Consider the following 25,073-nt stretch of genomic DNA (forward strand, 5'->3'; position numbering starts at 1 on the left):
TTTTCTAAACATAAACTATAAATTATAGTCATTTTTAAAAGTCTCAGTGAGTTTTAAAAAATATTCAGTTCACAGAGAAGAACAATGGCTCCATCTAGTGGCTACTACGTGCAGAGCAGTTCACCTATTTTAGTACTGTGTACAGTGTACTGCAGTTTCACAAGTCTGTTTGAAATGATTCAGCACTGAGCAATGTGATGCCCCAGTTTATGAACAAATATGTCCTTAATGCATAATCACATATTTAATTTTATTACTAATCTCCCAGCTGTACACTGTGTTTTTCTTTTATTGTGGGCAGGGATTGGAGGTGGGCAGCTGGTTAGAAATTGAACTCTTTTAATTTTTGTTTTTGGCAGTAGCAGCAGTAAATGGTTCAATTTGAGGGCTAAATGGTCAGGCTAATTACTGAGAACAGAAAACTGGATTACTTGGTAGCACACGCATGTAGGGACATGTGAAATTCCTGTCGACCTTCGTGTAACACCAGTAATGTTAAATTAGGTCCTGTCGTAACGTTCTCCATGCCATTAAGCAAATAGGTAAAACCTATTATTGAGTCATGGGTGAGGCATCCTCTCACTACCCCATCACTAATGGTATATAAAAGAATGGTCTCTTACTTGTACCTTTTTTCAGGACCAAGTTACCATTGTGGGGAGTGGAAAGTTACAAGGGCACAATGGTTGGGCCTGTTGGCATTGAGATGGCATTGGTTACCTCCACCACATCTGAACAGATGGGCTCCAATCACCAGGACAAGTGTTGGAGTTGGACGCCCTTCAGTTCCTTGACGTTACGCTCAGCCTTTCTGACTGGGATAGAGAGTGCCTTAAACAACTCACGTACAGGTGCTCACCTGTACTTTTAGTAGCAAAACCCAGAAATGACCCATCCTCTGCCACACAGGTCCTTGTCCTTTTGCTACTGTCACAGTCATCACGTCTGGATCCTGGTTCTAATCTGATATTTAAATCACAGTGTTGCTGGTGATCATGTACAGGGCGGATTACCTCCACCTCAACATACTTGCTGGGTCTGCTGGCTGCTCACAAGCAGCTGGGATTCCTGTTGCTGTTCCAGTTATGGGGGGGGGGGGGGTGGACTCTCTCCCTCAAGGTACTGAATCAGTACAGGCACTTAACATCCAGCGATCCGCTGCTGTTTTGGGTTTTAATCTTCAGTATTGACCCAGAGACTCACCAGTGATGGGACACTGAACTCCAGGCCTCATATTCCAGACTCACTAATTCACTAAAGATTGTGTTTCATCTTTCCAATGAGTTTGCCAGGGTATAGAATTCACTAGGAATTTCTCCCCATTCAGCTTCAAGTGATATCTCCAGGAAGAACAGGTAGGCAATCAAAGGCAATGCTGACTTCTTGAGGAGGCTAAAGGAGAAGGGCAGAAGGTCTCTGGCTAGGAAACTCTAACCCCTTAAGTCTTCTGCAAATCACATCCTTACGTCCAAGTGTCCATAAAACAATAGATTCAAAGCTTAAGGATTTGTCTAGCATTTCTGAGTAGAGTTAAATCATTTTATCAGCCAGAGCTCCTGTACAATGCACAGGTGGCTGAAGGACCTTAAGAACAGAGTTACTGTCCGACTCAAGTCGTTATTGTCTGGATATGTGTAATATTCAGTTTGAAGCTTGCTACTGCATGTGGAATTTTAGGGATTTCTCCAATCAAGGTGGCACCAAGTCTCCTAAGTCGAGGTTGTGACTCGGACTTAGTTGTGTTTTAGGTTCACAGGGATGGCTTTAGGGACAGGGGGGGAGTTAAGGGTTAGGATTTAGGGGCTGGGCGGAGACCAGGCCTCCACTTCATGTTCTGTGTTCTGCATCTGAAGGCCAGCGGTGTAGGACATCAGTGGATGGATGTTGGGCCTGACGAAGACCTGAGAGGATGAAGACTGGTGGCCCGCCAGATCCGCGAGTAACCCCGGGTTCCGGGATCGGAGGTCCTTGCAGGCAGGAGGTATCAGAGCTGGCGACCCCCCTAGGGCGGTGAATTAGTGAGTCTGGAATATGAGGTCTGGAGTTCAGCGTCCCATCACTGGTGAGTCTCTGGGTCGATATCGAAGATTAAAACCCAAAGTCGTTGGGGGGGGGAGGGGTCTGGAAGTTAAAGCCCAGTGGCCAAAGTCTTCAGTCTGTGAGTCTACTGGGGAAATCAGAGGCCCGAGGCAGCCTGCCCTGAGGTTGGAGGACTGTCTGGGTGGATGGATAGGAAGGAGGGAGGACATGGGCTTGTTATGCTGCTGCTGTTGTTTTTATTGCTGGTGCTGCTCCACTGACATGGGGGGAGGGGGCTTGCTAAATTGGCACCGGAATGTGTGGTGATGATACTTGCCGGCTGCTGCCCTGTACGTCCTTAGGCTGCATAGCCTCCTGAGCTACGCCATCATTCTCAGTAGCCACCCCTGCAGTTTGCTCAGCCCAGTATCGCTTCTGTTGCCAGGGACAAGGAAGTATGTGACAAAGTGTGTGCCTGGCATGGTTGGGTAGGTCCACAAGCAGAAAGCGTGTGGGTGAGGAAGTACCTGGGTTTTCAGGTAGAATTTGTCCATGTTTCTGTTCCTTTTGAGGAAGCAGCCACGATTTTGCATCCCTTGGGGCTATTATTCTGGACATTGATCTGTTAGGTCACAGGTGTTCCAATTCTGTGTAAGGGCTTCCCGTGACCATACCTACTCTCAGCACTTCTAGGTGTATTAGAATGGAGTGGGGTGTGCACCATGGCGCTATGGCAGCCTTGTGCTCTCCTCAAACTGTACAATCATTTCCAACAATTGTTGGATTCATTGGTCACCTGCCCTTTGAGACACACAGTGTATTAACTGCTTGTGGTCAGTTTCAACAGGCGGACAGGAACACTGACATTAGTCAAGCTTAATGTGTGGTCAGAGAAGCATCAGGATTTTCAATTCCAATGCGGACGTGTGTTTGCATGCTATCGACTTGTGGGGAAAAGTCTCCTCCGTGCCGTTTAAGCAAATATATTTTTATGGGGGTTTAGAAATGTCCAGCTCACAGCCTATCTATATAGCCTCCAAAGAAAAACAAAATTTAGCCTCCAAAAATATTAAACCATTGAGATACAAACGATCTGTGGATTTCTTAATTGTTTATATATATTTTCATATTGACAGCAACTGTTTTGTATTTAATAATTTAATACTAGATACAGTAAATTGCAGAAACAGGAGATTGCATATACCACAGTGGTTATTTAACATCTCACTTTCACTGGACTCTGGGAAAAAAAATGCATTACTGGTGATCCTGAAAGAACAAGTATATTTCATTAACAGAGGTACACAGATGATGTATGAAATTAAGAAAAAGCATTAATTTATAAAAGGTTTTGTACGCAATAATAATATGGTCCAGTTTTACTGTTGCTATTGATGGTTAATTAATTAAAAATAAACCTATCTTTGTTAAAAAAATAGAACACTCCATTAAATTTTCAGGATGGAACTTGTCTTTAAATCTATCATGACTTTTTTCTCTCCTGCAGTCCACAGAACAGCCTTATTCTGCAGCAGAAGTTACAAACAAGATTCCCAATGACAACAATAAAACCAGAAATGCTTAAAGAACTCAGCACAGCCGAGCTGCATCTGTGTAAAGAGAACTCATCAATGTTTTGGATCAGCAAACCTTCCCTAGAACTGGGTGGGTGGGGTGGCGGAGACAAGTGACTACAGATACTGAAATGTGGAGGACATAACGACCTGCTGGATCAACTCAGTGGGCTGAGCAGCAGTGGAAATCCTCACAGCTTTCAAAACAGAGCTCGGGGAAGTGAGAGAGGTTTAAGGCAGAACACCAAATGGTGATAGGTTTAGAAAGGGGTAACCCATGAAAAATACTCAGCAGGTCAGGCAGCATCTATGGAGAAGGATGAAGCAGTTGATGTTCTGGGCCAAGTCTCTTCATCAGGACTGGAAGAAGCCAGAATAAGAAGGTGGGGAGAGGGGACGGAGTAGAAGCTGGCAGGTGATAGGTGAAGCCAGGTGATCGGGGATATGGAGTATGAGTTTCAACCGTCAGTCAGGCATTTAGAAGAAACGGGGTGAACAACGGGCATAAGCATGATAATGGTAAATGATGACAGAGGTTTACCATAAGTTGGAAAATTAATTCACTGTTCACTTCAGTGCCTGGAAAGAAGACAAGATGTTGTTCTTCCAGTTTACACTGTGGCAGTGGAGGAAGTTGCAGGCAGCAGTTTGGAAAGGGGTGGGATTGAGAATGGAACAGGAACGACAGGACACCTCCTGACAGACTGAGTGCAGACACTCTGCTCTGCCATTAGTCAGTCTGATTTCGGTTTCTCCAAGGCAGTGAAAGCCACATTGTGTGGACTGACTCGAGTGGGAGAAGAGCAAGTGAGGCGCTGCTTCGCGCAGAATGATTGTTTGGGTCCCTGGATGGTGAGAAAGAAGAGGTGAATGGACAGCCACAGGAGTCAGGAAGGAAGTGGTCCCAGTGGAATGCAAAAAAAAGACAGAAGATATTACTAGTGGTGGCATCATGTTGGAGCTGGTAGAAATTGGGAAAGACAACGTGTTGAATGGGAAAACTGGTGGAGTAGGAGCAGAACTTCATCTTTGTTCTTCTTTGGGGGAGAGGGGGTTCGTTTCCCAGTGATGTCAGACAGCTTTAACTGGAGTTCATCTCTGTCACTTCGTTCTGCAGAGTTCATCACAGTTGATACCGTTGAGCCAGCAGTGCGTTTAATATAGGGCTTCTCCCTTGTAATGGCCAGAATGGATTTCTTGCATTCGCCTGCTGATAAAATATCCTTTCCTGAAAACCCGCCTTCCATCATGCATGGGCATCCCTGTCCTCACTGTCTTGAGATGAATAAACGGGTGGATAGGGGACTCCACAGTTTAAGTTGACGTAGGTTGTATTTAACTGTATGTAGTGATCTCCAGTAATCGTGGAAAGAATTGATGACAGGTTCGAAACAATTTCCGAAAATGTTGGCCGGATTTCCTGCTTTGGGTGCCAACATTTTAGCATTATTGCATACCTGTAATGAGGGAAGAAAACGGATTAATGTTCTGAGAACATAAGAGCACAGATGCAATGCACAATGCTCAGAATCAGATTTAATATCAGCGACATATGTCGTGAAATTTGTTAGCTTTGTGAAGTACATGATAAATAGACAATAGAGAAAAAAACTGAGTAGTGTTCATGGATTCAATGTCTATTTATAAATCGGATGGCAGAGGATAACAGTATGAAGTGGGCATTTGGAGGTGGTGGGGGTCCTTAATGATGGACTCTGCCTTCCTAAGACACCGTTCCTTGAAGATGTCTTGGATAATTATGGAGGCTGGTGCTCATGATGGAGCTGACAAATTTTACTAGTTTCTGCAACCGTAGCCCCACCCTCTCCCCATACCAGATGGTGATGCAGCCAGTTAGAATGCACTCCACGGTACATTTGTAGAAGCTTTCAAAGGTTTTAGTTGACAAACCAAATCTCCTTAAGCTCAAGCTTCTTCTGACACCCAAATACGAAATATTTCCTTTAATAATGAAGAAGGACACCACGATAACTGGGACACCGCGGAGGTTCTGATGCAGACAAACACCAAGCAGACACAAGTATTTTTAGGAGCGTGGTTCTCTTCTGATAACGCCGTAAACAAACATTTCGAAATAGACAACATTTATGAACTCCTAAGAGCCAAAGAAATGTGGGCCAATAGAATTCAAAGGTCAGATGAAGGGGTAGCCAATCAGGACCGAGGCTAGCGATTGAGGGGAGGAGGGGGAGAGCTATATAAACGCGAGCAATCCCAGAAACACCAGCAACTGCGCACTGAGGATGTCATCTTCGACGGGTGAGAAAGCATCCGTAAGTCATTTGCCAAGCTTGGTGAACACTACAACATCAAACACCTTCCGTAATTCTGAGCCATCTACTTACAGCGAATCTGGACAGTATTCAGGTTGCAGCAACCTTCTGCCTTGTAACAAGTAAACAGTAACATCAAATGAATCAACATCGGGATAAGGTGGCGCTCCTCGTGTCATCAGCTCCCACAGCAGTACACCAAAAGACCACTGTTGGAAACAAAATCATCATGATTCGCAAAACTCAATTTCAAAGAATAAGAATGACAATGCAATATTTCTTTTTGAAAAATACAGAGCTACGAAGTTCTAAGAGCAATAGATTAGCATTAAGGAAGTCATCTAGGCTCAGCAGTTGACGATTCTGGTTGAGATGAAGGGTCTTGATCCAAAATGCCACATGTCCATCTCTGTCCACAAATGGTGTGTGACACGCTTAGAATCATCCAGCATCCTGAGTTTTGCTAAGTGTATGATATGGTGCATCTGCCTCTAAATGTTAATCTGCTGACTTGATATTACAATGGCAAAGAGTTTTTAGTCAATGGAGTTTTGATTATATTCCTAACATAGCCAGCACAACTTGGATATATTTAGTCCAAAAGGAAAACTGCAGATGCTGTAAACCTGACATTGCATTTACATAGCATCATCAATGCAGCAAAACCTCCCAAGGTCATTACTGAAGAAAATAAATGATAGATGGAACGAGAGAGTGGTTAGCTACCTTGAGGCAAAAGCAGATCAGTGTATAGCCAGCAGTGATAAACCAATTAAAACTGAGATGATTAAGAGGCCAGAGTACAAGGTTCTCAAAGAGATAACAACTCAAGGGTATGGAAGAAGACAGGAGAGAATTTTTAGAGGGACTTAAAAAGAAGAATGAGAATTTTAAATCTCAGACAAAACCACTTAGGATCCAATGTAAGTCAATGAGCCCAAGAAAGATTAGGGTAATGACTCTGGCTGTGTTTAAATTAAAAATATCCAAACCATAAAGACAAATGTTATTTTTGTCACATGTACGTTGAAACGTGCAGTGAAAAGCATCGTGTGTGTCAAATCAAATCAGTCAGGATTGTGCTGGGCAGTGCACAAGTGTCGCCACGCTTCTGGAGTCAACAGAGCATGCTCGCAACTCTCTAACGCTAATCCATGCATCTTTGCTGCAATGCGAGAGGAAGCTGGAGCACCCTTGAGGTCATGGGGAGAAGGTACAAACTCCTTCTGGGAATTGACTGGTGACTGGTAACGCCATGTGCTGATATGCTACCGCGCTGCCTCATGGTGCCACGTGCTTTGGCCAGATTAGTTTTGTTGTTAAGTCTTGGTTTAGTGCCAGATGTTGCACAATCCATGCATCATGAGGCTTTGCGAAAGAGTGATTTTCTGTAATCTTCTCCCATTTCGGACATGGCAGAGAGTTAAGATCATAAGATATAGGAGCAGTATTGGCTCATTGAGTTTGCTCCACCATTTCATCATGGATGATCCATTTCCCTCTCAGCCCCAATCTCCTGATTCTCTCCATAACCTTTCATGCCCTGACGTATCAAGAATCTCTCAACCTCAGCCTTAAAAATACCTAATGACTTGGCCTCCACAGCCACCTGTGGCAATGAATTCTGCAGATTCACCGCTCCCTGCTTGAAGAAATTCCTCCTCATCTCAGTTCTGAATGGTTGTCCCCCGATTCTGAGGCGCTGTCCTCTGATCTCAGACTGCCCCGCCACAGGAAACATCCCCTCTACATCCACTCTAATTGAGGAGTCAAAGGGAGGTCTGAGATCGAAGGAAGGGATGGGCTGGGATGACTTGTGACCTGGGCAATTGGGTGAAGAGATGATCTGGGTATTATGGTCAGAGAAAAGACCAAGAAGAATGATACGATTTGTAAATGTTAGAATGATGTGATTTGTAAATATTAGCAGTAAAGGTGACAGATGCTGTGGTTGGTATGAAGTGACCCCTGAGGAGGAAAAGGAAAGGAAAACTATTACTGGTTCTCCCCAGATTATGAACATCTGACCAGTGCATACATATAAGAACAATTATAATGTTTGAGAGGCATTTACATAGAAAGGAATGACTCACAGGAATATGAGCCAAATGCAGGCACATGGAATTAGTGCAGGCAGCATGGGAAAGTTGGGATGAACAGCCCATTTCCATGCTGTCTAGCTCAATAAACCTATTTTATGTAATACTGTATATCCAGGGACTCCTGTGTCCATGGAAATGCTGACAATATTTTCAAGGACCAATTAAAGATAAAGATTAGCTTTATCTGTCCTACGTACATCGAAACATACAGTGGAATGCATTGTTTGCGTCAAATCGAATCAGTGAGGATTGTGCAGGGCAAGCGTCACCGTGTTTCCAGCACCAACATGACATGCCGACATACTAAGTATGTCTTTGGAGCGTGGGGGGAAACCAGAGCAGGAGACGAAGCCCATGGTCACGGCGAGAACATACCAACTTGTTACAGATAGTGGTGGCAATTGTACGCCGATCTTACGTTGTAATAACGTTACACTAACCGCACCGCCCATTTTCTTCTACAACTTGAGGGTAGCTCCCTCAAGCACAAGGCATTGAGCATTTTTCATTAAATACTAAAGATAAAAACTGCTCCCTTAAACTGCAGAGGAAACACACACAAAAGACAGAGTCGTAGAGTGATGCTGCATGAAATCCGACTCTTTGGTCAGACATCCATACTGATTGAGATGCAGTTAAGCCTACCAGCCCTTGTGTGATCCATTTTTCTACACTGGTTTCTCCCCCCTCCCTCCTGCTACACTGTCATTTTGAGTCCCACCTTCCCTGTATCACGAGTTTAAACCATTTGTTTGATATGTGCTGTGTCATACAATGCGGGCGGTCTTGGTCTTTTCATGACCATAATTGTTCTTGGCAAATGTTTCTGCAGAAGTGGTTTGCCATCGCCTTCTTCTGGGCAGTGACTTTACAAGAGGGGTGACACCAGCCACAATCAATGCTCTTCAGAGATTGTCTGCCTGGCGTCATAACCAGGACTTGTGACCTGCACCAGCTGCTCATACAACCATCCACCACCTGCTCCCATGGCTTCATATGACCCTGATCGGGTGGCTAAACAGGTGTCCACGGGTGACCTGCAGGCTAGCGGAGTGAAGGAGTGCCTTACGCTTCCTTTGATAGAGACGTACTGTATCTCCACCCTGCCATCCAGCGTCTAAGCTATCCACTTGTAAACTTCCCTTCCAGAATGTTGGACCCCTTCCATTTCATTTGCAAGTCATCCTTCCAACTGCTTCAGAAGAGATTCCAATAATTCAAATATCTGAAGCCATGCCCCTTGTACAAGCTCCCCTGCTACACATGTAGCTGTTTCTATTCCTAAATATTTTATTTCTATTTCTAGATTTACTGCCTTGTGGCACAGGGAGGAATCCTGATCACTCCTGCTATATAACACTCTACTGAACTCCCTTTGCAGGATCTCATCATTCTCCATTCCCGTGTTAATAGCACCAACACAGACCACAACCTCTGGCTGCTCACCATCCCCTTTTAGAATGCTCTGCACCCACTCAGTCAGCCCCTTGACACCCTGGAGTCACGCCTGCAGCCACAGCAATGCCTGCCTGTTGCGGAAAGGAGCATTTTGAAGCCTCTCCCAGTTTTCTGATTAGCGGGATTTATGTCTGCCCAAAAGGAGGTGAGGTAAGGACAGCAGCCATTGGAAGGGACCACAATTGCTTGATTTTCAGAGCATTAAGGCTAACAAGACAGAATTGGAAAAAAAAATGGCTTTGTGCAAGAAAATGGGCCTTTATATTTGATAGCAACACACACAAAATGCTGGAGGAATTCAGCAGGTCAGGCAGCATCTATGGAAATTAATAAACAGTTGACATTTCAGGGCGAGACCCTCCTTCAAGATTGTTATATTTGAAAGTCACATCAAGTTGATTATTGTACTTGATAGTCTGAGTAGAATAGCAAACATTGTTCACATTTATAAACACAAGAGGCTCTACTGATGCTGTAATCTTTGAGGAACACACACACACACAAAATGCCGAAGGAACTTAGCAAGTCAGGCAGCATCATTGGAGGAGAACAAACAGTTGACGTCTTGGGTTGAGAACCTTCATCAGGATTTGAGACATTGACTGTTTATCCCCCTGCCTGACTTGCTGAGTTCCTCTATCATTTTGTGGATCTTGTTCACATTTAACTCTGTTTTTGTCTCAGACATTTTCAAAGTCAAATTCCCATCATTATACACCTACATAACATTTTTCCTTCTTCAAATGCACTGTGCATTAATGGAAGTAGTGACTTCTATGCTGATTAACCACAAAAGAAGATTATTTTCTTCTCCATTATGTCACATACATATATTAGTATACTGTATTTTACATTGCAGTATTACTAACATCCAACTAATGAGATTGTACATTACCACATCAGACTTGGTTGTGAATTTCTGAGTCTGCAGACTTTCCAGTGCCATCCACTTCACTGGCAGTTTGGCACCACTTTTATTATTAATGCTGTAATATTCCTTCTCATAGATATCTCTTGCAAGCCCAAAATCGGCCACTTTTACAGTGTAGTTCTCATCCAACCTGGAATGGAAATATCACAGGGTTTTATACTGATGTTAGTACATAGATTTATTGCTTTGTTTCATTAATTGTTTGTCATATTTAAACATAATTACTTCCCAAGAAAGTTTAGAACATCTGCAAGTTACTCAGGCATTTTGTAAAATAATTTTATGTTTTATTGTGTGTGTGTGTTTGTTGAGTGGAGAGAGGGCGACAGCTATCTTCAATCTAAAAGAAATATCCCCCTTCCGAATGGACAAAATGTGAATTTTATTTTTTTTGGAACTAATTTTTATCTATCTGGAAGTCAAAAGCAACAAAAAAAGTTATTGGTTTTGTACCCTTCCTGTTGATTTAAAAAAAATTATGTAACAAATGTGAACTTGTGCCATTTATCCTCATTCAGCAAACTCTAATCCAACCATTCTCACAACATGAAACAGAGGCTATTTACAGGTTTTCAGGTTCAGGCTCGCAACAGAGTTGCTTGTCTGTTTTCTTACTATGGATTCTGGGGTATAGAGAAAAGCGAGCCCACCAAGAATGCACCAACATCTTCCTTCAGGCTGATAAGGAGTTAAATTTAAGACCATTCCCATTGTGAAAGAGATCAGCTATCTGCATCAACTTAATCCTTCCACTGAAAAAAGCATGAATTATGGATGAAAGTAGAAAGTAGGACAGACATCTGTGTTATTTGTGGGAAATAAAAGTCCTCAAAATCAGTTTCAACATACTCTTAGAGGATTCGTTGCCAAAAGACTAAAATCAATATTCTTCTCTTGTAAGAGTTTTGTTTGGTGTAGAGGAAGAAAAATTGCAAGTCATATTCTATAGATCAGGTTGCAATGTAGACCATATTAATAATTGACAGCTAGTTTAGGACACTTTAACTTATTTAGCAACTTTAATAGAGGACAGAAGGAAGACAAAGGTATACCTAGCAGTATTGGAATGATCTGGGGAAATAGCTTGGGTAGTTTTGGGGTACTGTAAGAAATGACATAAGGAGAACCACTGGAGAGTTGGGTGGGCTGGAGGAAGGAGTGAACAGGGGGAGGACTGCCCATTAGTAATGGAACTGTGGAAATATTAGACTGGAAGAAACACCAGTAGTCCAAACCACTTGAGTATGTTGAGTTGCAGGAGTCTACAAAATTAGTGAACAGTAAGCAGGAGAGTTTAATTGAAATAAATGGGCTGGGATGTGAGTCAACTGGAACAATCAGGGGAGCAGGTGAATTCTGTTGAAGGGCAAGCTAGCATTTTAAAGGAGGACAAATTGGGATATGTCTTGGAACATTTATAGGTTAATTAGTACAACAGCGTCATTTGCAGCGGTGTAAAACTCATGCTGGAAGCGCACAGTACATCATAATCAATCAATAGCTGTCCTTGACTTGTGCCTTAAACAAACACATGCACTTTAAACAAACACAGATGCTAGTTAAGTGTAGCAAACATTTTGAGTAACTACTTGAACACAGCAATAGTACAGCACACAGTTCTGGCAAAAGAAAGGTATCTGCGGTAACATGCAAAGCATGTTTGATTTTTGTACTCACATGCAGTTTCTTGCTGCAAGATCTCTGTGAACAAACTTTTTGCTTGCAAGATATTCCATCCCTTTCGCAACATGAAGTCCAAAATGAATAAGATCCTTTACTGTTGGATTCTGTAACACAGGTTTCCGTAGTTATTAGTTATAGGCAATGAAACAAATATTCAATGGTTTATAATGATGAATATTCTTAGGATTTTGTGGTTTGCTGGTCGTGGTTAGCAATTCTTTCACCTTTGAACCACATGCTTTGCATTCAAAATCAATTCTACTTATAATTAGAGTATAATCTAAACTGGTATTTGAATGAACCAGATACTTTGCATTCAAAGTCAATTCCACCTGTTACTCGAGTATAATCTAAACTGCAATTTGAATGTAATGTAAACAAAGTTTAAGATGACTACAACCAGAGGTCATGGATTAAGAGTGAAAGGTGAGACGGTAAAAGGGAACACGAGGGGAAACTTCTTCATAGAGTCGTGAGAGTGTGGAATGAGCTGCCAGCACAAGTGGTGCATGTGAGCTCGATTTCAATGTTCAAGAGAAGTTTAGGTAGGTACATGGATGGTAGGAATGTGGAGGGCTATGGTCCCAGTGCAGGTCGATGGAAGTAGGCAGTTCAAATGGTTTTGGCAAGGACTAGATGGGCTGAAGGGCCTGTTTCTGTGCTGTACTTCTCTATCACTTCATGACTCCATGAGATTTTAGTGCAGTACTTGGGAAGTATTCTGAGTAAGCCTATGTCATCACTGGGATTTATGTTCAAAGAGGGACAGTGTTCCCTTCTGGCCAGCATTCTTCCTAATCCTACCTTCAGCATCGATCTGCTTGAGGAACTCAGTGGGTTGAGCAGCATCTGAGAGGGGGAGAAGGAGGTGTTGACATTTTGACCTGAAAAATCAACAATTCCCTTCCCTCCACAGGTGCTGCTTGACTTGCTGAGTTCCTCCAGCAGATGATATGTTGCTCCAGATTCTGCAGTCTTCCACATCTCCACTTCCTTCCTGGGGTTGGAGGGCTCTGTTTGTCTGGGAGGAATAGGGCATGTTTCGTTGCTGGTTGTGTTCCATGTTTTCTGCTGACCGTGGTGGGCATTCTATGTTGGTGCCAGAGTGTGTGGCAACACTTACGGGCTGCCCCCAGCACATCCTTGGGTGTGTTGGTTGTTAACAAAAATGATGCATTTCACTGTATGTTCTGATGTGCTGTATGATAAATAGATCAGAATTTTGAATATGGGTGAAGGTAAAGATGGCACCACATGGTGACTTCTCCAAGCTCATCAGCGAAATAGTTAAACTCTTTCTATTCTAATGTCTCTATTTTCCTTTTCAGGGTCGCTGGGGTCCTATCAAGATCTTTGATGTACAACGGCACTCAAAAGCTGTGGTTCTGCATGATGGCATGTTCCAGTTCTCGGAGCTCGCCGATTGCCCGCGTTACAGTACGTCCAGGTTTGGCTTGAAATCGGGTGACTTCGGGACCTGTGCGGCCCTGTGGACACAAACTCTCGCTGGTGTTGTGTACTGAACCGGAACATCGAAGGCAGCGAGAGTAGCTGACGGAGGATTCTGCACTCAGTAATCGATTTGCCGACTCTTGAAAGTGCAAAAGCAACGCTTCAGACTGACCGTGACATCGAACTAGTGACTGCTGCCTCCCCTGTCACTGTGGAAGAAGCGATATCTGTCTTTCCCTTGTTACTGAGAGAGAAAGCCCATGGGATGTTGGAGTGAACGGTTAGTTTTTGATGGACTGTAGGCCATTTTCTCTCTTTGGACTTTGCTGTTGCTTGCAAGCCAGGTTTTAGGAATGTTGATGTTTTATGCTAGAATAATTTGGGGAGGGGAGGGGGAGGGTTGATGCCGTTTGTGCGTGGGAGGGGGCAGGGGGCTTTGGGGCTCTTACGTCTTTTTCCTGTAAGTCATTCTTTGGGGGTTCTTCTTCTGTTCTGAGGATGTCTGCAGAGAGTAAGAATTTCAGATTGTTTATTGTATACATTCTCTGATATTAAATGGAACCATTGAACTATTGAAAATGATTTGCAGAATCTTGCTGAGTGTAATTTGGGAGCAGCTTCTGTTTATATTAATTACAGTGACTTAACTTCAGAGATAACCTAAGAGGTGTGGAAATTTAATGATACAACACTCGATTTAAGTATATGTTTAAGTTCAAAGAAAAAGAGTTAAATGATTTATCTGGCACATCACGGCTAACGCCTTCCCAACCATTGAGCACATCTACAAGAAGCACCGTCGAAGGAAAGCAGCATCCAACATCAGGGACCCCTACTGCCCAGGACATGCTCTCTTCTCGCTGCTGCCATCAGGAAGGAGGTACAAGAGCCTTAGGAACTGTTACTACTCTCAATCATCAGGCTCTTGAACCAAAGGGAATAACTTCACTTAACTTCACTCACCCTGTTATTGAAATGTTCCCACAACCAAAGGACTCACTTTCAATGACTCTTCATCTCATGTTCTCGATATTTATTGCTTATTTATTTATTATTATTGTTTCTTCTTTTTGCATTTGTACAGTTCGTTGCATCCTGCACTCTGGGTGAATGCCCTAGCTGGACGGTCTTTCATTGATCCTGTTATGGTTACTATTCTATAGATCTGTTTAACATGCCCACAAGAAAATGAATCTCAGTGCTGGATATGGTGACATATATGTACTCTGTGTTACAATATGCACCCAAACGTGCCACCTTCCGGGGCTTAGATGTTACAATACTCCGGAATATGGATACCCTTTAGAGGTGCAGGCCTGCCCCGCTAATTGGCGGCCATGTTTTGGCACCATGATTTTAATATTTGAAGAGCATCTGAACTGACTTTTGGGAGCTCAACGATCAGCTCTACTTGGATTCTCGTCCAGTGTCTAGTTTAGAACCCTGTCTTCGTTTCAGTCTCGTATCCTGTCTCGATTCTAGTCTCGGATATTCCAGTACTTGAGGCCTCACCATCCTCGCCTAGGCCCCTTGTCATTCTTTGATAAAATTTACTTTGAACATGACTATGCACACCAGATTTCAAACAATCCAGGTGTGAAGTGAAATCTATTTAGTGCATCTTGTTCAAGCTTTTCCCAATGCATGGATGTGATTCACTTACATGACTCTCATCTCTGATAAAGTTCCGTAGGTCACCATGTTTCATGTATGGTAGAACAACCAGAGGGGATCCTTGGTTCGGAAGGCAGATCCCAAGCAGGGAAAGAACATTAGTGTGTTTGAAATCTTTCATTATTAATCCTTCCCTCAGAAATTGGGTAACTTGTTCTATGCAAGTGATTCCTGTGCAAATAGATATCATATATTATGTTTCACATAGAATGCTTTGCAACTCAAAGTGAAGAGCTTACTAGAAATTTGCAGCATTGCAGAATATTCATTGGGAAAATGAAATTTACAGGCTTGTTTACTTACTGTTCAGACACTTCACTGCACAATGTATATGGTTCCCATCTGGAGCAACAAGAGTTCCATGGCATACACAGCCAAAGTGGCCTATTAAATTTTGAGGTAACAAGGAGAATAAAGCTTTAATGAATAAACATAGAGTGATTATGAGCAGACTTTACTGTCGAAATACATACAGTTAACTTCAATTTGAAAAACAATAGTTAGATGTATCGAATCATTGCAGTCCATGAAATACTTGAAAGAGCACATTTGCCCAGGGAACTCATCAATTCTCCAGGGAACCTAAGGCAGCCTTTACAGAGGCAAGGTTATGTCTTGTTCTGTTGAGAACAAGAGCAGAGGCAAAATTACCCTGAGAAGCCCTAAAGCCAACTCCAGTTTTTTTTTATCATTTGCAATAGGTGAGTATCATTAATTTCTGTCAAACGTCCATCCCTAATAAGTAGATGGCAAAGAGCTTATTTGCCTGAGTGGAGAGATTTTCACGCACATCTGGGTCCAGGCTGTGGCGTGGGGACTTGCATCGTGATCAGAATTCCCTCAAGTACAAGCCTCACTGACTGCACCCACATCACTGTGGGCTTTTTCACCACATGCTGTTGCTCGTTTTGAATCTCCACAGAAGTTTGATCCTGGATGGAGCAAAGGCATTTTATTTGTGTCGGATGACTTTGGGTCAGGCATGGCTTTCAGAGTTCCCTGTCACAGTTAAGAGATTTGATTCTGCCTATCGCCATCATAGTAGGCAGTGAAGCCGATCCATGCCTTTACAATTATGGGATGCTAGCCCTGACTAAGTAATCCCCTTAAACATTGTAGCAACGTCTTTACTCTTCTGCTGTAGGCTGTAGGCTATAGGAAGGGGAAACTTGAATAAAAGAAAGTTAAGAACCAAGGGGATAGATGCAGACCCAGGCTGTGTGGTTTTCTTGACCCGTCTGCCAATCAGACCTGACTGGATCTTGGCCTCTACTCCCCTTCCATGCTTGCTTCTATACCCTTTGATTTGCCTGTCGTTGTCTTTGTCAATGATTATGAACAGAACCTCAGACTTAATATTTCCTCAGCAGGCTAAAGAAATTTTGCACGTCAATCAACCTTTATAATTTTTTTTTATTGACGCTCCATAGAAAGCATTCCATAACTGCTCGGCATGGCAACCGTTCTGTGTGTGACGGCAAGAGTTGTGGACATGGCTCAGCACATCATGGAAACCAACCTCCCTCCTATACTTGTCACTGGCTCAGTAAAGCGGCCAGCATAACTGAAGACCCTCCCCACCCTGGGCATTCTCACTTTTTCCCTTTTCCACTGAGGAAGTGATACAAAAGCCTGAAAGCCCATACCACCAGGCTTAAGGGCTGTTACTACCCTGCTCTAATAAGACTATTAAATGGTTCTCTAGTATGATAAGGTGGGCACGTGGCCAAGTGGTTAAGGCATTGGACTAGCGACCTGAAGCTCATGAGTTCGAGCCCCAGCCGAGGCAACGTGTTGTGTCCTTGAGCAAGGCACTTAATCACACATTGCTCTGCGACGACACTGGTGCCAAGCTGTATGGGTCCTAATGCCCTTCCCTTGGACAACATTGGTGGCGTGGAGAGGGGAGACTTGCAGCATGGGCAACTGCTGGTCTTCCATACAACCTTGCCCAGGGTGAAGACTTTCCAGGCACAGATCCATGGTCTCGCAAGACTAATGGATGCCTTCTAGTATGATAAGGTGAACTCTTAACCTCACAATCTACCTTGTTATGATCCTGCACTTCATTGTTTACCTGCACTGCACTTTCTCTGTACCTTTTACACTTTATTCTGCATTGTTTTAATTTGTTCCGCCTCAGTGCAGTGTGTAATAATCTGATCCATATGAGCAGTATGCAAGCCTTTCACTGCGACAATAATAAAGCAATACTTGGTCTTCTCTGCCCATTCTTCAGATTTCCAAGTATTTTCTACTATTAGTAAAGCAAAGGTCAACAATCCTGCAGTTTGCGGCTATGCTTATGGATCTGTGCGAGGAGTGGCGCCTCACACAGGCTTCCAATCTGTACCTTGTAAGGCATGAAAATGCCCGACGCAGGCCTCTCATGGTCTGAGTCGATGTTCCCTCCCCTCCCCTTATGGATCACTGGTAAATGCAAACCACGTAGTGGAACTTAACCAAAAAAAAGAGCAAGATTTGATTCCTGGTCTATGCTAAATCTCCACCAGCGTGCCACAAAGACAACATTTAAACAATGTGGCAGTTATTTTTACCTGCTAAAAGAAATGGAAGAAGTCTAAAGACATATTAAAATATTCAAATATATTTCCTTGGCTTGCTATTAAAGTCAGGATCTGTTTGAAACTTGCCTCTTCCTATCACCTCTGTGGTGTGCATTGTGAGAGCATCGGTGCTGATAACCATGTGCTGCACTTCTTTCAGTAGCTCAGAGTCCAAGCTGCTGAAGCTGATGTTCACGTCGCCCTGCAGTAATGGCGTGGTTGGATCCAAGTCCCCAGTTGACAATATGCAAGTCAAATCTGAGTGCGAAAACTGGGCCTGTCTATATGATGCTCCTTGCGTCAAATTCTGAAAAGGATCTGTAAATGAGAAGGTGTCAAGTTATTTTCATGGAACATAGAACAGTATAGCACAAGAAGGGGACCCTCAGCCCGCGGTATCTATACTGAGCATGATGTCAAATTTGACTGATCTTAAAAATATATTTCACAGGCATTTGCTAAATAAAAGTCAGCATGATGATTTTTACTCTCTTAGCTTCAGGGAGCAATTTCATTCTATCGTCCGGCAGCCTGGATTTCGCTAACCTTCCCTTAATTACAGGTGGCTGAAGTAATTTCATGGGTTTGGAGCTCTGAAGAATGAGTGTTGCAACTAAATTTCTTCCAACATCAGACATTGTGAAGGATATTACAAATGCTTATTAACCACTGGCAGCATTTGTTCTCAGCCAAGCAAATCTAAAGTTAGCTGAAAATATTGTTTTATTATTGATAACAAGAAACTCACATTTTCTTGCGTCTCCGCCAACACAAGGAGAATTTAAATTAATGTGAATTTAAACAGTCTGACCTATTTCCACACTGACACGTCCGCCCTAGGCCTCCCCCACTGCAGGATGAGGCTAGGGGCAAACTAGAGGAACAGCATCTCATATTCCACCTGCGTAGTCAGAAAAAGTATTAAATTCTCTAATTTCAGGTAAACTGCCACCCCCATCTCTCTCTCTCTCTCTCGTTCTCTCTCTCTCTCTCTGTCTATCTGTCCATTCTCTGGTCTCCAGCAGGTGGTGGTAGATTTAAAAAAAAATGATTTATCAAACTCGTTCCTTCTTGGGGAAATCCAGCAAAGTCTCTGACACTGACCGATATCCTGCAAATTTTATGCATAGCTTGTGTGAACACCTGCTAAGGGAAGGGTGGGATCTCACTGATGAAATAGCTATATCTTCTTATGACTACACAGCTATTTGGTTCCTCACAGTGCTTCTGTAGGCATCTTCAAACGACAATGCTTCAAAAAGATGTCATCCATCATTAAGGACTCCCACCACCCAGCATACTCTCTTCTCATTACTACCATCAGAGAAGAGGTAGAGGAGCCTGAAGACATACACTTTACATTTTAGGAACAGCTTCTTACCCTCCACCACTAAACGTTTGAATGGGCAATGAAATAGCTATTTGTGTTCCCTTTTTGCATGACTTATTTATGTTTCTAATATATACATATTTCTTATTATAATTTGTTGTATATTTTATGCATTGTACTGTACTGCTGCTGCAAAACAACAAATTGCACGACATACGTCTGTGATAATAAACCTGATTCTGACTCTGATCCTTAAAATGAAGAACAGTCACTTGGGTCAGGCATTAGAAAACAACTAAAAGCAGAGCATGCATTTAAGATCTTGGTCTCAGGAGAATGCAGAAGATTGCAAAGATGTGCCTTAAATTTAATCTCAGGTATGGGCTAGATAATCATACCTTCTTGAAGGGTTGTTCGATAGTCAGAGGATTCATGAGAGATCATTTCTGCAGTGATACTGTTTCGTGCTCTTGTATTCACAAGCCTATCCAGGTGCAGTGTATGTGTCCCTCCATCAAACCGCGCGATATCTGGGTTTAGATCTATCAACGAAACAAGCTAAGCTTACAGAGTGCAAATGGAGAACCTTGCAGCTTAAATTAGCACAAGACCTTATTGGCAAGAAAAGTGATTTTTTTAAATATATACTGCTGCATGCATTAAAATTGTCCAACAATTGAGGAATGGTATGTACCTTTCATCTGTTGCTTCTTGTACCTCCAAATAAATATTCCAAGTGTCAAAAAAAGCAGCAACATTATCACGACCATGCCAACAAGTGTAATAAGATTCTTATTTTCAAGTATGATTACTTTTCCCAAATAAATTGATGAATTTGCTTTTTTCCACTGTGAGGAAAGAAATATATTAACAAAGATATTAATTATTACATTTGAGTGAAACTGATTCTATTTGCTGATATAATGGAAGCTGGCCTAGAACTTTATATATCAAATGTTTCAAAAGAAAAAAAAATGTTACTTACAGAGTGATATAGCAGAGAAACATTTTAGTTTGCCATTATGCTCTGCATAGACATCATGGACTGAAAGATATATTCCTATGCTCTGATGTTCTAAAGCAGCTTATTAGCCTATGATGTCCATGAGGCCAATCAAGTACCTAGCTACTCTAATCCCATTTTACCCGCACTTGGGCTTTCATGTCTTCACTCCGGAACAGTTTGTACAATATGCTGAGGTTTTGGACCACAGTGAAAGTGGCCTCAGATCTGTTTTTAAAGGAAATTAAAGGAAATAAGAGTTTAAAGAACAAGCGATGAAAGGCGAGGCATCCTATGATAATACCTTGAGGGGATAGGAAGACAAGTGTTGGAAAGGCTGCAGGTGACAAGCTTAGAAATAAGTTGGAAGGTCCAGTGATTCTGACGAATTAGAAATTATTCCAAGGGTTGTAAAAAAATAGTTGCGAGGAATTTTAAGCGAAACCTTAATTCTGACACCAACTAAGAAACAAGATGCTTCTAATTTTTTATCTTAAGCTCTGGATATACCAGATGAAACATTGTATTACGAGGACAACATTTTAAATCGGTGCTTTATGGTTTTTGAGTCATCAGCTAAAGGGAGCAGTTTTCCCCATTTAACTTCTCGAATTTTTAATACAAGTGTTTAACACACTGGTAGTATCACTGAATAAATTATACTAGTAATTAATGCCAGCTTCTTTCATCATTCGTTCACCGCCATGTTCAAGAGTATAAACTAATATCACACAGAGAATATAAGTAACTAAACAACCAGACTGAAGTTTCTGTCACATGATCATTATATTCTAATAGTCTGATAAAATCTAATCATGCAAGTTTGAATGTTAAAAATCTCTTACTTCTACATCGAATTCTCTTCTTGAAGCCAGAAATTCCTTGGGTATGATACAGACTAAAGCATTTGGCTTCAGGTGAATATGCTCACAGCTCCGGTTTCCAATTGTTAGTATTTTACCATCAATAGCTTCAGCTTTAATCTGCGTTCCTTGAAACTTCAAACAAAAAAAAATCTAGGTAATTTGCTATTAGTATTGCAAAAATGATTGGTTATGCATTAAACACTTTTGGACAGATGCACAGCTATAAACTTCAATCCACTTCTTGAGAGGAAAGCCCCAGGCATGGATCAATAGCAATGAAATCCCAGATCCATTAAAGTTCTGCTATAATGCAGCATGTGAACACATCTCCCTTCGACTGCGATGAGTCACTCTTAGGGGTTTAGCATAAGACAGTTGTTTCAACACTGGGACAGAAAGCAGTATTTGTGGACAAAACAGATGACTACTTTTCTGATTCAAGGTGCAGGGACCAGAAAGCAGGTTATTTATCTGGCAACTCAGTTCTAGACAGAAACTATGGAAATGGCTTTCAATTTTGAATGAATGAATGAATGAATTAATTAATGCATGTTGGTATTGTTCTTAGAAAGATGGTTTTTTTCCTCTACAAAAAAAATATTTTGCCAGCCAGTGAGGAATAAAATGAACAACAATACTGTCTGACACGGATCTGCAATGCACAGGGGCTTTGAGCTCTTTTGGACGCAACCTGCTCTACCCTATTGAGGACAGTTCCCAGAGGCGCAGTCTCAAGAAGGCAGTATCCATCATTAATGACTCCCACCATCCAGGGCACGTCTTCATCTTGTTAGTACCATTGGGGAGGAGGCACAGGAACCTGAAGATCCACACTCCAGGTTTTATATCAGCTTCTTCCACTCTGCCATGAGACTTCTGAACAGTCCGTGCACCCACAAACACTACCTTGTTATTCCTCTCTTGCACTATCGTTTTTGAAACTTATTGTAATTTTTATGTCTTGCACTATACTGCTGCCACAAAACAATAAATTTCACAACATATAGTATGCCAGAGATAACAGCCCTGATTCTGACTCTGAATTATGCTGGATAGTGATCAGTGAATATGTATCTGCTCGAAGTTGATTTCAGTATTTTTTGATATCTTGTAAGCAGCCATGTTCTGCTTTATCTGGTTTACAGCTGTATACTTTAAAAGATGTTCCTTGTAAAACTCATTAACCATATTTCTTAGGAGACTTTGGGAGAAACCATTTGAAAAATCATCACTTCAGAAGTAAGATCACATAAAGTCATGTCGTAATACTCAAGTCTTAATGGTTTGTTTACAGGCAACACATGCTTAAAAATAAATGATAAACATGTTTCGATTTCATTCCACTTACTTTAATCTCAAGAGCATTACTGCCACTCTTTTTGATTTCCTTCGGTACTTGAAATGTCTCAAACAGAGGATCTTCTGCATATCCAAAGTCAAAGGATCCCACAGTGACGTTGTCAAAGATAAAAGATGCTTTGCCCTGCGTAGGCAGTGTGAGTTTAAAGTGATCCAGAGAGGGAGTTGGACAGTAGATCACCTTCATGTTAACTTCATATCTACATGCCTAGTTATGGAACAAAATGTAACATGATTCCATGAATTAAGTGGAAATGCAAAGCTTCAAACATGACTCTGCCTTTAATGTCACATTGATTTGCTGATGCAGTACAGGTTTTTTAAATCAGGAAACTTAATTAAAGCGGAAGCTTTCACCACTTCTGTGCAACATTAATTTCATGTTGTCTGTTTCTGATAAATGAACTAAATGATTTCAATATCTCAACATCATCATTATGTGCTGTGTCACAGGATGCAGAAACCATGGTCTTCCATCTTTCTTTAATCTGCCCGTGGTGAAGACCCCCTTCATGCAACACACACAAAATGCTGGAGGAGCTCAGCAGGCCAGGCAGCATCTATGGAAAAGAGTGAATAATTGACGTTTTGGGCAGAGATCCTTCAGTGATGAAGGGTCTCGGGCTGAAAAGTGGAGTGTTTACTCTTTTCCAGAGATGCTGCCTGGTCTGCTGAGTTCCTCCAGCATTTTGTAGGTGTTGCTTTGGATTTCCAGGATCTACAGATTTTCTCATGTTGGTGAAACCCCCTTCATGTTCTTATTTCTTCTATCTGTGGCTATAAGTATTCTTGGCAAATTTTTCAGAAGTTGTTTGCCATTGCCTTCTTCTGGGCAGTGTCTTTACAAGACGGGTCACCCCAGCCATTATCAATACTCTTCAGAGATTGTCTACCTAGTGTCAGTGGTCGCATAACCAGGACTTGTGATATGCACCAGCTACTCATATGACCAAGCACCACCTGTTCCCATGGCTTCACGTGACCCTGATCAGGGAGGCTAAGCAGGTGCTACACCTTGCCCAAGGGTGACCTGCAAACCATCAGAGGGAAGGACCGTCTTACTCCTCGGTGCAGACACATCCCCACTCTGTTACCCAAGACATATGCAACATTTAAAATGTGTAAGCAAACTAAAAAATGTCCCAAATGCAGTACTTCAACTGCTAAACCAAAATAAAAACTACGAATCAAAGGCATTAAACTTTAAATGGAGTGACAGCCTAAAATCCCTTTTCACAGATTAATATAATTGTGTTTATTTATAAGTAACTTGGACTTGTGTCCAAGGGACAGAGTTTTGAAGTTTGCTGATGTTACAGACCATGGCAGTGACGTAGAATGCACAGGTGGTTTCAAGGGGAAAGAGTGAGATGGCTAAAATGAATAGAGGTCTAGCGGACAGAATACAATGTAATAAGTGTGAAGTTATCTCCTTTGGTACAAGATAGTATGGAAAGGTAACATAAGTTAAATGAAATGGAGTAGCAGAGTAGGATGTTGCCAGGTCTGGAGGACCTGAGCTATATGGACAAGTTAATAGATTAGGACTTAATTCCTCGGAACACAGAAGACTGAGTGGAGATTTGATAGAGGTATACAAAATTATGTGGAGTATAGATAGAGTAAAAGCAAACAGGCTTTTTCCACTGAGGTTAAGTGGGACTACAACTAGAGGTCATGGGTTATGGGTGAAAGGTAAGCAGCTTAAGGGGAACATGAGGGGACACTCCTTCACTCAGAGGGTCGTGAGAGTGTGCAACCAGCTGCATGTGAGTTCAATTTCAATGTTTCAGAGACGTTTAGATGGGTACATGGAAAGCAGAGGTATGGAGGGCTATGGCCCCAGTGCAGGCCAATGGGAGTAGGCAGTTTAAATGGTTCAGCATGGACTAGATGGGCTGAAGGGACTGCTTCTGTGCTGTACTTCTCCGTGACTTTAAGACTCTAATTGTTCAACAGAGGAACTGAGATGTATAATCTTTTTAAGGTGGCTGGGCAAATTTAGATGATATGTTTATGGAATACTTCACTTTGTAAGCACAGATAACAAGTACAAAAATAGATTATACTAAGTCCTGTGCAAATTTCAGGTTGGCCTTTACTTTGAATACTGTGTCAAGTTCTATGTGCTACCATTTAGATAGATTTGACAGCACTAATTTCAGCGCATGGTTATCAGAATGATACCCAAGATAACGGACATGATGGACTTCAGTTCTGTGGGCTAAAAAAAAGTTGAAATATTTCTCCTTTACTTTATACTTTATACTTTATTGTCACCAAACAATTGATACTAGAACGTACAATCATCACAGCGATATTTCATTCTGCGGTTCACACTCCCTGGATTACAAATATGAAATATTATAAATATTAAAATTAGTTAAAATTAGTAAATATTAAAAATTTAAATTATAAATCATAAATAGAAAATAGAAAAATGGAAAGTAAGGTAGTACAAAAAAACCGAGAGGCAGGTCTGGATATTTGGAGGGTACGGCCCAGATCCGGGTCAGGATTCGTTCAGCAGTCTTATCACAGTTGGAACGAAGCTGTTCACAAATTTGGCCGTACAAGTCTTCAAGCTCCTGAACTCCCGGAGGGAAGAGCGAAGAAAAGTGTGTTGGCTGGGTGGGTCATGTCCTTGATTATCCTGGCAGCACTGCTCCAACAGCGTGCAGTGTAAAGTGAGTCCAAGGATGGAAGATTGGTTTGTGTGATGTGCTGTGCTGTATTCACAATCTTCTGCAGCTTCTTTCGG

General features: G+C 42.0%; 1 protein-coding gene across 3 annotated transcripts in view; it reads right to left on the minus strand.

Annotated features, from left to right (window-relative positions):
* Positions 1-2,054: 2,054 nt before the first annotated feature.
* Positions 2,055-25,073, minus strand: part of met (MET proto-oncogene, receptor tyrosine kinase) — a 159,407-nt gene continuing 136,388 nt past the window's right edge. For all 3 annotated transcript variants that reach the window (XM_063057851.1, XM_063057852.1, XM_063057854.1), the window contains 11 exons: positions 22,302-22,520; positions 20,933-21,085; positions 19,779-19,932; positions 19,483-19,626; positions 17,842-18,072; positions 15,491-15,571; positions 15,177-15,358; positions 12,056-12,165; positions 10,343-10,508; positions 5,960-6,096; positions 2,055-5,050 (listed from right to left, as the gene is read on the minus strand). In XM_063057851.1, coding sequence (XP_062913921.1) covers positions 4,840-5,050; positions 5,960-6,096; positions 10,343-10,508; positions 12,056-12,165; positions 15,177-15,358; positions 15,491-15,571; positions 17,842-18,072; positions 19,483-19,626; positions 19,779-19,932; positions 20,933-21,085; positions 22,302-22,520 — 1,788 coding nt within the window. In that variant the 3' untranslated portion in view covers positions 2,055-4,839. The remainder of the gene's footprint in view (positions 5,051-5,959; positions 6,097-10,342; positions 10,509-12,055; positions 12,166-15,176; positions 15,359-15,490; positions 15,572-17,841; positions 18,073-19,482; positions 19,627-19,778; positions 19,933-20,932; positions 21,086-22,301; positions 22,521-25,073) is intronic.

Source organism: Mobula hypostoma, chromosome 9 (assembly GCF_963921235.1).
Source record: "Mobula hypostoma chromosome 9, sMobHyp1.1, whole genome shotgun sequence".
Classification (NCBI taxonomy): domain Eukaryota; kingdom Metazoa; phylum Chordata; class Chondrichthyes; order Myliobatiformes; family Myliobatidae; genus Mobula; species Mobula hypostoma.